The 13898-nt window shown below is 46.4% G+C and overlaps 1 protein-coding gene across 1 annotated transcript in view; it reads left to right on the top strand.

Annotated features, from left to right (window-relative positions):
• ITIH2 (inter-alpha-trypsin inhibitor heavy chain 2) overlaps positions 1-13898 on the top strand; it is a 40782-nt gene that overhangs the window by 9100 nt on the left and 17784 nt on the right. Inside the window, exons 5-13 of the mRNA XM_027818960.3 lie at positions 190-294; positions 1832-1994; positions 3325-3432; positions 5580-5708; positions 6560-6676; positions 7428-7596; positions 11127-11252; positions 12064-12245; positions 13278-13463. Of these exons, the coding sequence (XP_027674761.2) occupies positions 190-294; positions 1832-1994; positions 3325-3432; positions 5580-5708; positions 6560-6676; positions 7428-7596; positions 11127-11252; positions 12064-12245; positions 13278-13463 (1285 nt within the window). The remainder of the gene's footprint in view (positions 1-189; positions 295-1831; positions 1995-3324; positions 3433-5579; positions 5709-6559; positions 6677-7427; positions 7597-11126; positions 11253-12063; positions 12246-13277; positions 13464-13898) is intronic.

Raw genomic sequence — 13898 nt, 5'->3', positions numbered from 1 at the left:
GATAACAAGGAAAGTGTCCATAACTTTTATTGTATATAAAATAATATTTTTCCAAGCTTTGTTGTTGTTTTTTTAAAGTAAAAGAGCCCACTGGATTAGGAACAGGTTTGATTCAACTTGATTTCTCATTAAAATAAAGAAACTCCACAATAGTCTCTGTGATGATCTGTCTGTGTTTTTCTCTCTTAGGAACATAAATGGCATAACGTTTACTAGTTCAATTAGAGAAAAATCTGCAGCCAGACAACAATATGCTCAGGCCAGGGCCAAAGGCAAAGCTGCTGGAATAGTAAGGTACAAAGATTTCTCCTCTTTATTATGCTACTGTACTTCCTTTTCCTTTTATTAGCATCTTTAACTCCCAGACTGTGGGACTGGTCTGTGTCCTGACAGCAAAATAGGATATCTGGTGGAAATCTCATGAACATGAGTACCGTATCTTTATTTAGGCCCTGATCCAGCAAAGCACATGCTTAACTTTAAGTCCATGAATAGTCTTACTGAAGTCAGAACTTAAGTGTTTTGCCAGATCAGGGCCTATATATTAAGTAATTATTTTATGAAGTGCTTACCAGAAACAGCTAAGACGCTACAAATATAGGGTCAGCATGATGCCCATGCACCACTTAAATCCCACTTCCGCTCTATTTTGAGATTTACATTGGACTTAATCAGAACACAGAATTTATACTGGCTCTCTGCACAAGGGTGAACTTCACCATCATGTGACAAGCCCAAGCTTAGTAGCAGAATCAGAAGTGGAACCCAGGAGTCCTGTTTCAGACTTCTACTCCAACCACTACTTTTAATTTGTTTTTGTTTTTTAAACAGAAACCGGCAATCTGCAAATGTTAGAGGCGGAGTCAAAGTGCAAAATTCAAATCTAGATCCTGATCTGGATTTGGAATGTCTTAGAATTCAGGGTGGAAGTTCAGATCTGGGTTTTGATTTTGACTGTGGTAAAAAATGCCATTTTGTCAAAATCGATACTTTCTGTGGGCATGTGTCAAATTCTGACAGATTTTCTTTCAGAAAAAAATTGAAACAAAGCTCTTCGATAAAGCTGAAATATTCCCTATTGAAACTGAACAATTTGATTTTTTGTTTTGAAACAAGTTTTCACTTCAACAGTTATATTATAATTTATAATAATAGAAAATCAAAAAGTTGGGATCAGAATAATATTTTTAATTGACTTGAAATTAAATTATTTTGGACATTTCATTGGGCAGGAAGTTTTGGAATTTGCTGCGGAACAGACATTCTGATTGCTGACCAGCTCTATTCCATTGCTTTGAATCTCCAGTTTGGTTTATCATAGAAAGGTAGGCCTGGAAGGGACTTAGAGAGGTCATCTAGTCCATGCCCCCATGCTAGAATTGGCCATCCTCCAGGATTGTCCTGGAGTCTCCAGGAATGGAAGATTTATCTTCAATTAAAGATCATGTCATGTGATGAAACCTCCAGGAATTGGTAAAACTTCCCCAAATTGGTAACCCTGCCCCATGCTGAGGCAGGACCAAATATACCTAGACCATCCCTGACAGGTGTTTATGCTCATCTACAGCAAGAACAATAGTTAACTTGTCCAGAGCTCACCTTGTGTTTCCACCCTCAAATTGACAAAGCCTCACTGAGTTGATATGTAAGTGTGGTTCCCTTTTAGAGGCCAAATTTAAGGCCAAATCAGCTATTAGGTCTCCCTGCAATTTATTAACTCGGGCCTTTAGCGAAAAGCAGGTGTTATTCTTGAAGCAGATACTGGGTGAGTTTTCACATTCGGGTGCTTGCCACACAGAGATACAGCTTTGTGTTTTGACAACACCTCCAGGAGCAGTGCCCTTGACATGGAAAACTTTAAAGCTGAACTGAACGTGCCCGGAGGAATGAAGGTCCAGTTTGAAATTCATTACCAAGAAGTGATACGGAGGAAGCTGGGATCGTACGAGTATGTTATCTCTCTGCAGCCTGGAAGACTTGCAAAGCATCTAGAGGTACAGGAGAGTCAAGGACTACAATGTTCTGTGTTGCTTCTCACCCAGGTCACTGCAAGTGGCACGTAGTTGGTTGGTTCTCGCAGAAAATACGAGTGCGATCGACAGTTTGTGCGATGCACTCTACTGCACACTTATATACAACTTCAGGGCTACATCCTGCTCTTTTCCTCATGAGTCGTCCCACTGAAGTCTGTAGGGGTGACTCATGTGAGTAAGAGAGGCAGGATTTGCCCCTAATTTGTATAACACCTTTCAAAATACCCCCATCCCTAATTCCAGAGTGAAGTGGCCTACAAAAGCAGGCAGGAATTTTGCATAAAATAAATTTTCATTGACTTCAATGGGCTTTGGCTCAGGCCCTAAGCGAATGTTCACTGCTCATGCTCCCGAGTTGCGGAGTGTGGGCTGCTTCGTGCTGACTGAGGGCTTGGACATGTTCCCATTGATTGCTTCCTTAAATCCTGTTTCCCCACTGCAGAGCTGACTTGCTGCCTGATCTCCCATCCAGTAGCAGAACCAAGGAGGGCTCCACCGACTTTCTAGTTCCAGGGCTGGGACTAGAGGGGAAAGCAATTCCATTTCCAGTCTCCCCACACACCCTCCAGAAGGGAAAAGCAGCTCACTATCCAATCTCCCCCTACCTCCGACAGCAGGAACAGACAACTCGTAGGAGCTGGGGAGACTACTTGCCAGTCAGTCTTCCCTTGGCAATGGGACCAGCCACGCTGGTGCTAGGGGCGGGCAATCGGGGTGCCAGCTTCCGGGGGCACTGTGCCACTCAGGGTTTTCCTGATTGCCCAGCCTTTTGGCTTTATTTAGTTTTGTTTTGCTGACTGGCCAGCCTTTGTTCTGCTCAGAGGTGTGAGGTGGGTGTGGGGGAGTGTCTTTTGCCCTGGCCAGCAACCCACCTAGGACTGTTCCTGGAGACCAGAGCGTGAAACAACACACTGTCCAGTCTGCACTACCTGCAACTTGGATCCAAGGATTAAAGCGAGGAGGAGGGGGAACAGAAGGGAGCTTCCCCCCTCTCTCCTCTGCTAACAGCAGACAAAGCGCTCCCACTCCATTCCCGGGCATGGGGCGGGGGATCAGTATTTCCTTCCACCTCCCCTCCTCCTGTGTGGCGTGAGAGCTCCCCCTGCTGTTTTGATATGCTCAAACCATTGCTTAGACCCCTGGCAACAGTCAAATTGGCTCTGTTCCTGTGGCCGCCCTCTGAGGCCGGGTGTTGTCGCAAGTGTGCTTTGGGGAGCGCAGAAGTGCTCATGAGACACTGGGGCATTTCTAATGAGGCTCCATGCTTACTGTCCTCCCCTCTTGCCTCTAGGTGGATGTCCGCATTATTGAGCCTCAGGGACTTCGTTATGTGCGTGTTCCTAACTCGCTAGGAGATCACTTTGCGGGAATCACCACCATCTCTAAGGGAGAGAAAAAGGTAATGGTCAAACCCGTAGCTGACACCAAGAAACTGTAGGTGGACAACATTTTCTCCCACAGGGGATAAGATTCTCCCAATACCCGCTGGGATCTGGCAAAGTAATACACGCTCACCATACAGAAAGCACTCGGAAAGAGGAGATCTGTCATTCAGAATGCAGACATTTGATGATCTCACCCTACACCACGTCTGAACAGAGAGACGTGCCAGATACTCCATGAAGACCACTTGTAACTTTGCTGTTGATTTTATATGCAAGGTGCTCAGATTATGGGGATGGCAGCAGTATAAAACAGATAGATAGATAATGAATGACATATAACCCAGAGCTGATCAATACTTTGCATTAGGAACTCAGAAATAATCAGATGCTGTGTTAGGGCTTGATTACACATGCAGTTATTCTGGAGTGGCTATTCCTGAATAACTACATGTGTGGACTCTCTTATTCCAGAGTAAGAGTGCCTTTTTCCCAATTAGCTTCAAGATGGAAGTGAATTAAACTAAAATCAGAAAAAGGCACTCTTACTTTGGAGTGTACACACGTAGAGTTTTTCCAGAATAGCTATTCTGCTTTAAATTCACACCTTACCTTATTCCAGAATAACCTTCATGTGTGGACAAGCCATGTTCTTGAGGGCTAGTTGATTCAATGATTTGACGCCCTAGCCTTTGACCTCTTGAGAATCAGTAGACGTCTGTGGACATACTTTATGTTCTCATCACAAAAACACCGACAAATTGGTATAACTGGCTTTATCCTCTGAAGAGTGCTCAAATTCTGTGTTGATGGGCATCAATATTTGAACATACATAAAGGGATCGATAGAAAAAAGGCCCAGGTCTTGAGTAAAATAACAGAGATGATATAAATCAAGACTATGGTGTTTTGGCAGGTCTGTGTGTTGGGTGGGGGGAACTTGCTGAGCTGTTACTCTCACTGTGTTTGGCCTTACACAGATATCTGGTTTGGCCTTTAGGTACCAAGCTGATGGATGACTTTTAAATAAATAAAATAGACAGTACAACTACAGTCCCTCATATTCATGAGCGTCAAATACACACACAAATACAGTCTATAACTGAGGTTATACTGAAATCCCAGGTTAATTGCAGGTCAGACCCCTGATATCAATGAGCAGCTTCACATCTTGTTTATCCACAAACCCACTTAGCCAAAGGTTTGGGCTGGGGCATCCAGGGTTGTAATTGGAGCAAACTGAATAGCATGAAAATGTATTTGCAAACCCGTTGGCAAAATCCAGCCCACAATTCGATTCGGCCATGTTCATGCTCTCAACTGTTCATGTCAGTGATCAGGTTCTGTGGCTATTTTTGGAGCTTTTATCTGTGGTAATGATAATAAATAATAATAATAATAACAGATAATACAGGATAATCCTGAGGGATCCCACGTAAGGACCAGGGCACAGAACAAAAAGATGGTCCCTGCCTCGAAGAGTGTACAGTCTAACTATAGTCATGGGCAAACATGGCTACTTCTGAGTTAACATGATGTTCACTATTGACTATAGGTCATTCGTTATTTTCCACTTTAAAAAAGTTGAATTAATCCAATCAGGAAAGAGAAACAATACCATGTGACATAGGCAACAAATCACGGATAACTAATTACTAATATTCATAGCCCTCAATTTATAGGGAACCTATAGGTTGTCAATTTGTTCAGACAAACCATTACAAATAACAAATGCATGGAAATCATGGCTATTGTGAAAAATCTTGGGTGTCATGCAAATATTTTTTTTCCTTGCAAACAGGAAACAAGAGCTAAATTCATCCAATGAATTGCTCATGGCAAACGGTTTGTCCAGGTCTGTCTGTAATACAGGCATATGACTCTGTGTGTTTGTACACAGAGCTGCTATTAGTGAAGAGAATGAGCGAAGAAAACCAAAGAGCAATCTTTGCTTTGAAGCAACAAAAATCCCTCTCCACTTTTACTCCGTTTTACTTGGAAAATTACAAAGGTGCTCAATGAAATTGTTTGTCCTCTGGATACAAAAGTCTAGTCCCTTGCTTCTTGCAAGACTCATTCCTAATCTCTCAAAATGATGCCATTGTCGCGGGATGTGTGGTTGACTTTGTAATGGAGTCTCCCCTTGTTCACATCTCACCTCTAGGCCCACGTGTCCTTCAAACCAACAGTGGCTCAGCAACGAAAATGCCCCACCTGTTCTGCCACGGCAGTAGATGGGAATTTTGTGGTGGCGTATGATGTGCACCGAGAAACCAAAGCTGGAGAACTGGAAGTAAGTTTATTCTGTTACCATATGTTGCTCTCATACACAGTGCTGAAAGTCTAGGGGGCCCTGAATGTCAAGAGCTTTAATTTAGATAGTAGTGAGAAGTAAGGGGGCCATAAGACAAGTAAGGTAGCCCCTAAAAGCCGGAGGGGGCCCAGCCCTAGCCCCCAAGCCTGAGTGTAATTCAAGAACTGGCCTTACCCGAAATGGAACATCAGAAGTAGTTGCCACAGCAGAGCAGACCATCCACGATCCATCTCTGGTGCTTTTTCTGCGTTGCATTAAGGCGGGAACAAAGCACAGCATGGTTGAACAACAGAAGTGATCAAGAATCCTGCATCCAATTGAAGTAGCAGGGGGATTTTAGGCAGGCAGAATACAGTTACCTAAACAACAAGTGGTCAGGGCCAGCTCCCTGTCTTGTCCAAAAGCCAGCATCTCTCACATTGCAGTGCTCCCCAACACCGTACTGGGGTACTGATTAACTGACTCAAAAGGAACAGGGTCAGAAGTTGTGAGAAGGCAAACTGGCACTTCATTAGCATCATGTTGGCCTGGAGTAGGGTTGCAGGGTTGAGTCATTAGAGATGAAATAGCTCTTTTACACCATCTCATCCACCCCCCCGTGCCAGTGCAGAGGTGTTCCCAAAGCAAGTCCTTAGAGCCAGTTTCTGCTCTCCCTTAAAGCCAGTGGTGCTCAGACACTGCATTATGGTGATCAGTGCAATACACAAGCAGAGTTATGTGAAAATAGAACGTGGCCCATAAAGAGGGCTGAAACCTTTCACTCCATTTACCGTCTTGGGCCATGTGGAATCTTTACAGGAACTCAGGTTACCACTGTTTGTATTTTGCAGATTTTTAATGGCTATTTTATTCACTACTTTGCTCCTGACAATCTGGATCCACTGCCCAAAAACATTTTATTCGTTATCGATGTGAGCGGCTCAATGTGGGGATTGAAAATGAAACAAGTAAGTTCCTGATCTGTGCAGACAGAAGGCCCTGCCTTCGTGTTCTCCCGTACGTGTAGCTATTGCTTGCTTGACTGCCACATTCCTTGCTCTTGCCCGAACTGAAAATCACTAGGTCGGATCTTTAGGTCCTTTGTCAAAAGCATCACTAAAGTCACTGGGCATTTGCCTGAGTAGAGGACTTCAGGATTTGAAGTCCTCTACTCCATATTTACTGTTTTAAGATGTTTAAAATGTTTTAAGAAAGAAACAAGGTCATTTGAATCATACTGAGTTCTGAAATAGTAGATCTCAAAGCACTTTGCAAAGGAGGGTGAATTTATAGATGGGGCCATGGAGATACAGAGAGGGGATGTGGACTTGCTCAGCCTCACACTGCAGGTCATGACAGGGCTAGAAATAGCACTCTTGTCTCCTGAGTGTTTTGCCAATACAATGCTACACAACTTCCAGAGCAAGGTCCTCTCTGCTCATGGCTTCTCCCTCTCATGATTAGTATTCAGTGGGGAGGGGTTGAGGAGGACAAGTTTGGGTTTTGCAGACTCCTTATCTGGATTCTGTCAAGCCAGGTCCCATTTTACCTGGATTTCCACAGTGCCGAGGAAAACAGCCTCATAAAAGGTTCCAGTTTGGGCCCATCACTCGTGTTGTTGTTCACCTACTTTCTTACTCATTAGCTAGCGTTTATAGGGTGCTTTGAATAATGGAAAGAGCTAAATGTGCCTATTCTTGTGACCCCTTCCTGTCTCAGACGGTTGAGGCGATGAAGACCATATTGGGTGATCTCCGGCCTGATGACCACTTTTCTATTGTTGACTTCAACCACAATGTTCGCACCTGGAGAGATGATTTAGTTGCAGCCACAGCACCGCAGACAGAGGATGCTAAGAAATACATCCAGGAGATCCATCCCAATGGGGGTACGTGGATTTGATAATGAGGTACTCTCGTCACTTAGGTACCATGGGGATAAATGCCTCAGACAGATAGACACAGTCCTGTTCACAAAAGGCCAGATTTCCCACTTGTGCGGCAAGATGCACAAGGAAAAGGGACCTAGGGAGGGGGCAAAATGAAGACACCTTTGCAGCGCCCCCTGGTCATTCTGTTGGGAAAGGCAGGGTGTTCCTTCTGTGGGGCCTGTCCCACAGATCTCATGTATCAGTAAGAGACCAGGGCAATGGTGCCACCACGCTACCTCTCTGTGCCTCAAGCACCTCTGGACTTGGGTCCAGATCCTTACAGGTATGTAGGCACCAAACTCCCTGTCACGGGGTTCACTCACTGTGAGCAGCACCTCCTGCTGGCCATCCTGGAAATTAGTTCTGCCCGCTTGCACGCTCCCTCCGGTGGTATCTTCTCCCATCTTGTTTTGCTTTGCAGTCCTACACTCAGCCTCAGGAACCGCAGGGTCCTCTTCATGGCTGGACCCTCCAGCCAGGTCACTAAGGTCCTCCTCTTCTGGGGAAATCAAAGTCTTTCCAGACTGGCTGTTTGGCTGGTGTCTCTAATGCCCTTGCCACTTCCCAGTGGCTGGGAGGGGAACCCAGGCCCGCCCTGTACACTGGGTTCCAGCCCAGGCATAGGCGCCGACTCCATGGGTGCTCCGGGGCTGGAGCACCCATGGGGAAAAATTGGTGGGTGCTCTGCACCCACCGGCAGCCAAGCTCCCCACCCCGCCCCCCCCACCCCAGCTCACCTCTGCCTCTGCCTCCTCCCCTGCGCGCGCCGCGTCCCGGCTTCGCCTCCCAGCGCTTGCCACCCTGAAACAGCTGTTTTGCGGTGTAACAAGCTGTGGAAGGGAGCGGGGATGAGCGGGAACACGGCACACTCAGGGGAGGAGGTGGGGAAGAGGCAGGGCCAGGGCGGGGATTTGGGGAAGGAGTCCAATGGGGCAGGGAGGGGCGAAGTTGGGGCGGGTTTTTGCTGAAGGGGTTGGAATGGGGGCGGGGCAGGGGCGGAGTCGGGCGGGCCGGGGTCAGGAGTGGGGGTCGAGCACCCACTGGCACCAGGAGAAGTTGGCGCCTATGAGCCCAGGGACCATATAACAAGCAGCCATGGTCCCTGTACAGTCCTACTCCTTGCTGCTGTTTCCCTGGGCTTCTTCCTACCTATCTGGCTCCTCCCCTTCTCTGGATTTGCCAGCTTCAAACTCCCTCCACTCAGGGAGTGACTGCAGCCTACTTCCCTGCAGCCCTTCCCAGCAACAGCCCCCATCTGCAGCGAGCTGCCTGGGTTTAGACCGGCCCCACCTGTTCCTGCACAGGAGAGCCTGTTCCTAATCAATCAGTTCTTTGCTCCCTGGCTCCTCCTCCAGGTGCACCCTGGGTAGTTAACTGGCCTATCTGGACACCTTAACCCCCTTTCAACCCTGTATGGGGTGGACGCCCCATCACATGCCCATTACCTTTGAGGATCTCGTCCCTGGTCCTAGCAGCATGTCTGCAGGACCTCCACAGGCTGCAGTTAACTTGGAGGCCACTAAACCGTTATGCAGCCCGATTTGCTGGGCCCAATTCCCCTCTCATTTACAATGGTGTAAATCAAGAGTGACTCCACTGAGGTTAATGGTGTTACACTGGAGTAGAAGGAGTGTGAGAGGTGCTTAATGTCATAGCTTCAGAGCACTGTGTAGACACTGAGCATAGGACAGATGATTTTGTGGCTGAAGCTCAAGGGCGGGGAAGTGATTTTGCCTACGTGCATGGCACTGGTGAGACCGATATGGGAATGCTGCGTCCAGTTCTGGTGTCTACAGTTTTTAAAAGTTGTTAGAAATTGGAGAGAGTGCAGAGAAGAGCCACTAAACTGATCTGAGGGCTGGAGAACATGCCTTACCGTGAGAGGTGGAAAGAGCTCAGGCTGTTTAGCTGATCAAAAAGAAGTTTGAGAGATGACTCTGTTACAGTGTATACTTACCTTCACAGGGAGAAAATACCAGGCAGTACAGGGCTCTCTAATCTAATCCAGGAGAAAGACCTAACAAGAACCACTGGGTGGTAGCTGAAGCCAGACAAATTCAGATTAGAAATATGGCTCAAACAGGGAGGGGGATTACCCATTGGAACAAACTACCTAGGGAAGTAGTGGATTTTCCATTTCTTGATGTCTTCAGATCAAGCTTGGCTGCCTTTCTGGAACATATGCTAAATACAAGTTATCAAGCACAGTACAGGGGTAACTGAGTGAAATTCCATCATTTGTGTTATACAGGAGTCAAACGAGATGATCTAATTGTCCCTGTCTGGCTCTAAAACCAATGACAGACACTCAAAAGAGCTGGGTCTCTTCCCAGCTCTGCCCTGGATTTCGTCATGTGACTCTGAGCAAATCAGTTAACTTCTCTGTGCCTCCATCCCCCTGCTGTTAAAGGGGGATAATAGTACTTCCCAACTTCACGGGGCGTTGAGGCTTCATTCATTCATATTTGAACTTCTTGTAGGGAAAGGAGCTAGAGGAGTGCAAAGCAAAATGTATTTTAACCAGTATCAGAATCTGGCCCTTTAATAGGCATTTGTCCAAAGGTTTGGGATTTTTGGTTAAATTCTCCCAAGTATGGTGGGGATTTTTAAATCCTAGGTGAACCCTAGCTTAAAACAGAGTAATACAGTAGTGAATGAGGCCCACTGAATGGACCACAGTCTGCTTTCACTTATACTCGTGTAAATCTGGGACAACTCCGTCGATTTCAATGAGTAACTCCACTATAAACAAGCAAAATCTGACCTGATATACTTAAAGCGAGGAAGTCCAGCAGCGTTTAATTAAAAGGCCATGCACCACACCACTCAGCATCTATTTCTGGGGAGGCCTTTAACTTTCCTTGAGGTCTTTGTTCATGGGGGCTAACACAAGTGCGATCCTAAAATGTGGATCTGTGGACGTATTAATGCCATTGGGCAAGGCAGTGGTAAGACCTCAGCTGGATACTATGTACAATTCTGATCACCTATGTTCAGGAAAGGCTCATTCAAACTGGAACAGGTGCACGGAAGGGCTGCTAGGGTGATCAGGGGAATGGAGGATCTTTCTTACAGGAAGTGATTCAAAGAGTTTGGCCTGTTGAGGCTAGAAAAATGAAGGCTCAGAGGGGATATGATTCCTGTCTTTGAATATGTGAGAGGAGTAGAATCAATGGGGATAAACTGGCCATGAATAAATTTAGGCTGGATATGAGAAGAGGGTTTCTAATATCAAAGGAGTAAAGTTTGGGGACAATCTCCCAATAGGAGCAGTGGGGGCAAACAACCCAACTAGTCTGAAGATGAACTTGATGAGTTATAGAATGGGATTCTATGACAGGGTTGCCGGCATTAGCAGAGGACTGGACTCAGGTACTCAGGTCCCTTCCAGTCCTATGTTCCTATGTATTATTTTCTCAGCACTAAGCCTTTATTTCAAGAAGGAACGCTGCGTAGCAAACATGCTCATTTTATCACTTCTTTACCAGGTACAAACATCAACGAAGCTCTTCTTCGAGCAATATTCATTCTAAAGGAAGCCAGCAACTTGGGAATGTTGGACCCTAACTCTGTTTCCATGATCATATTGGTGTCAGATGGCGACCCTACGGTAGGTAAGGATCTTGCATTAGGTGACATGAAAGGCCAGTTGAATGGGCTTAAGAAACACAACCAGCACATGGACACTCTACAAGTAAGTTAAGAAAATACTATTGTCCCTTCTTCCAACACCAGAGTGTCCTGCTTCAAACATCATGTTGCCCCTCTGCCAAGTGGTAGCGGAATTCTGGGGCTTTTCAGGTTGGCTTCCTAGTGGATGAGAAATGAGTGACATAGAGGCTGGGTATATCCTAAGGGTAATGTGCTTTATTTACATACATACTCCAGTCCTGGAACAGAGGCGGTCACAACCATCACACAGGCAATCCCCTCTTCCAGAGATCTCAGCCCACACTGTGATGGCTGGTCCCCAAGAAGCTGCTCCGTTCTAGGAATTGCCCCCAATATGAAGAATAAATCAGAAAGAAAATTAAGTTCAGTGGGGTTTGCATCAGGCCCCAACTGCAGAAATTGCCTGGCTGCTCTACAACTGAAGTTTCTATTTAAAAAAAAAAGTTACGTTTCTAGCCCTCATGGTTGCAAAGAGAACCTTAAAATCATGAACTGAAGTGTAAACCATTAGTGGTGTCTTGCTGAGTCTTCAGAGAGCCTAAAACAATAGTTCTGTGAGATGAAAACAGCCCTATTCATCTCCATATGTTACAATAGCAAACCAACATTCCCACTACAGACACTGAGAGTTTGGGATATTCAAGGAATATGGGATTAGATCCTAGCTGAGGATTCTTATGAATCATTTTTAATTGGGTTGAAGGGTTTGTTCTCCATTCAGAAGATGACTGAAAGTCACTCTCTCCCCTGAAGGTGAGCTGAAGTTGACTAAAATCCAGAAGAACGTGAAACAGAACATACCAGAAGATGTCTCTTTGTTCTCTCTCGGGATTGGATTCGATGTAGACTATGATTTCCTGGAGAGGCTTGCTTATGAAAACCATGGAATGGCACAGAGGATTTTTGGAAATCAGGAGACCTCTTCCCAAATGAAGGTGCATTTCCTTCCATCCACCTCTTAAACTGTGAGGGTCAGATTCTGCTCCCCGCTGTGAATCTGGAATAACTCATTCAAAGGCGATGGAGTTACTCCTGGTTCACACAGGTCCCACTGAGAGCAGAGACTAGCCCTGAGAGTTCAACAGGGTAACGATCATGTCTATAAACCCAAGACCTTCTACAACAAAGGGCTAGTCTTCATTACAGTGGTAAATCGACCTAAGTTACGCTACTCCAGCTACTTGAATAACATAGCTGGAATCAACGTAGCTTAGGTCGATGTACCCCAGTGTCTTCACTGCACTGCGTTGATGGGAGACACTCTCCCGGTCAACTTACCTTACTCTTCTCAGAAAGGTGGAGTACCGGGGTCGACCGGAGACCGCTCTGCCATCGATTTAGCGGGTTTGCACTAGACTGGCTAAATCAATCCCTGCTGCACTGATTGCAGCAGCGTCGTAGTGAAGACTAGCCCATAGAGATAAACTCTGAACTGCAAAATAGGGTTTCTGGAGCTGTGTTCAGGGCTGTCCCGATCCAGGATTTTACTTCAGCCCACTCTATAGAGGAAGAGTCTAGTCATGAAGGCTAAATTCTGATCAATAGAGTTGGAAAGTGCTTGAAGCCTGGGCTCACATCTATAAGCAATAAATAATAAAGGGCCAAATCATCAAGTCCTTATTCGTTGACTTCACACCTGCTTTAGGATTTGGGCCCATATGCACCAGTATTCACACTTCCTTCTGCCTCTGGGTCCTGGAAGAAACTAGGTGTTTGTCATTACAGACTGTGGGCCTGAGGCTTTCCATTGACTTTCCTGGGAGCTGTGTTTGTAAATACACAGACATTTCAAGGTCTAATCAAAAGGGGAATCGCATTTCCTGGAAAATAAACAGCTCAGTCTTGCCCTGTTGGGTTCCAGATTCTGTCACCTGTACCTTTTGCTGTTGCGTTAGCATGTCAGCGAGGGTTGAGTCAAATACAACAGACTTACCACCCTCCCTCCCCCGTGTCTTTTCCAACTGCAGAAATTCTACAATCAGGTCTCTACCCCGCTCCTCAAGAAAGTGGAGTTCAACTATCCTCGGGGATCAGTGTCAGATGTCACCCAGAACAGTTTCGATAACTACTTTGGAGGGTCGGAGATTGTGGTGGCGGGAAAGGTTGACTCCGACAATGTGCAGCACCTGCAGAGTATTATCACAGCCACGTCAGTGAGTCAGGCTCCCTGGAGAACACCCGTTCTTGCGGCTCGCAGGGGCACGGCCTTCTCCCCATGAGGGGTAGAATAGGTCGTACTGTCGGCAGTACCCCAGCCTCTGTGCAGGTTTATGCCAACGGCTGTGGGGAGTGACTTTCCTATCACTATTCCTGTCTTCAGTAGAATCTCCTAATAGTCACACATTGTACCAGAATAGGGTTGCCAACTTTCTACTCGCACAAAATCGAACGCCCTTGCCCTGCCCTCTGTCCCGTCCTCCTCTGAGAACTGGCCCATGCCCTGCCCCTTCTCTGAGGCCCTGTCCCCCCTCACTCCAACCCCCCTCCCTCTGTCACTTGCTCTCCGCACCCTCACTCACTCGCTCATTTTCACCGGGCTGGCTCAGGGGGCTGGGGGGCTGGAGCGGGTGAGGGCTCTGGCTGGGGGT

The sequence above is a fragment of the Chelonia mydas genome, chromosome 1 (assembly GCF_015237465.2).
Source record: "Chelonia mydas isolate rCheMyd1 chromosome 1, rCheMyd1.pri.v2, whole genome shotgun sequence".
Taxonomy (NCBI): domain Eukaryota; kingdom Metazoa; phylum Chordata; order Testudines; family Cheloniidae; genus Chelonia; species Chelonia mydas.
The sequence above is the reverse complement of the archived record's forward strand: the minus strand, read 5'-3'. Positions and strand labels throughout refer to the sequence as shown.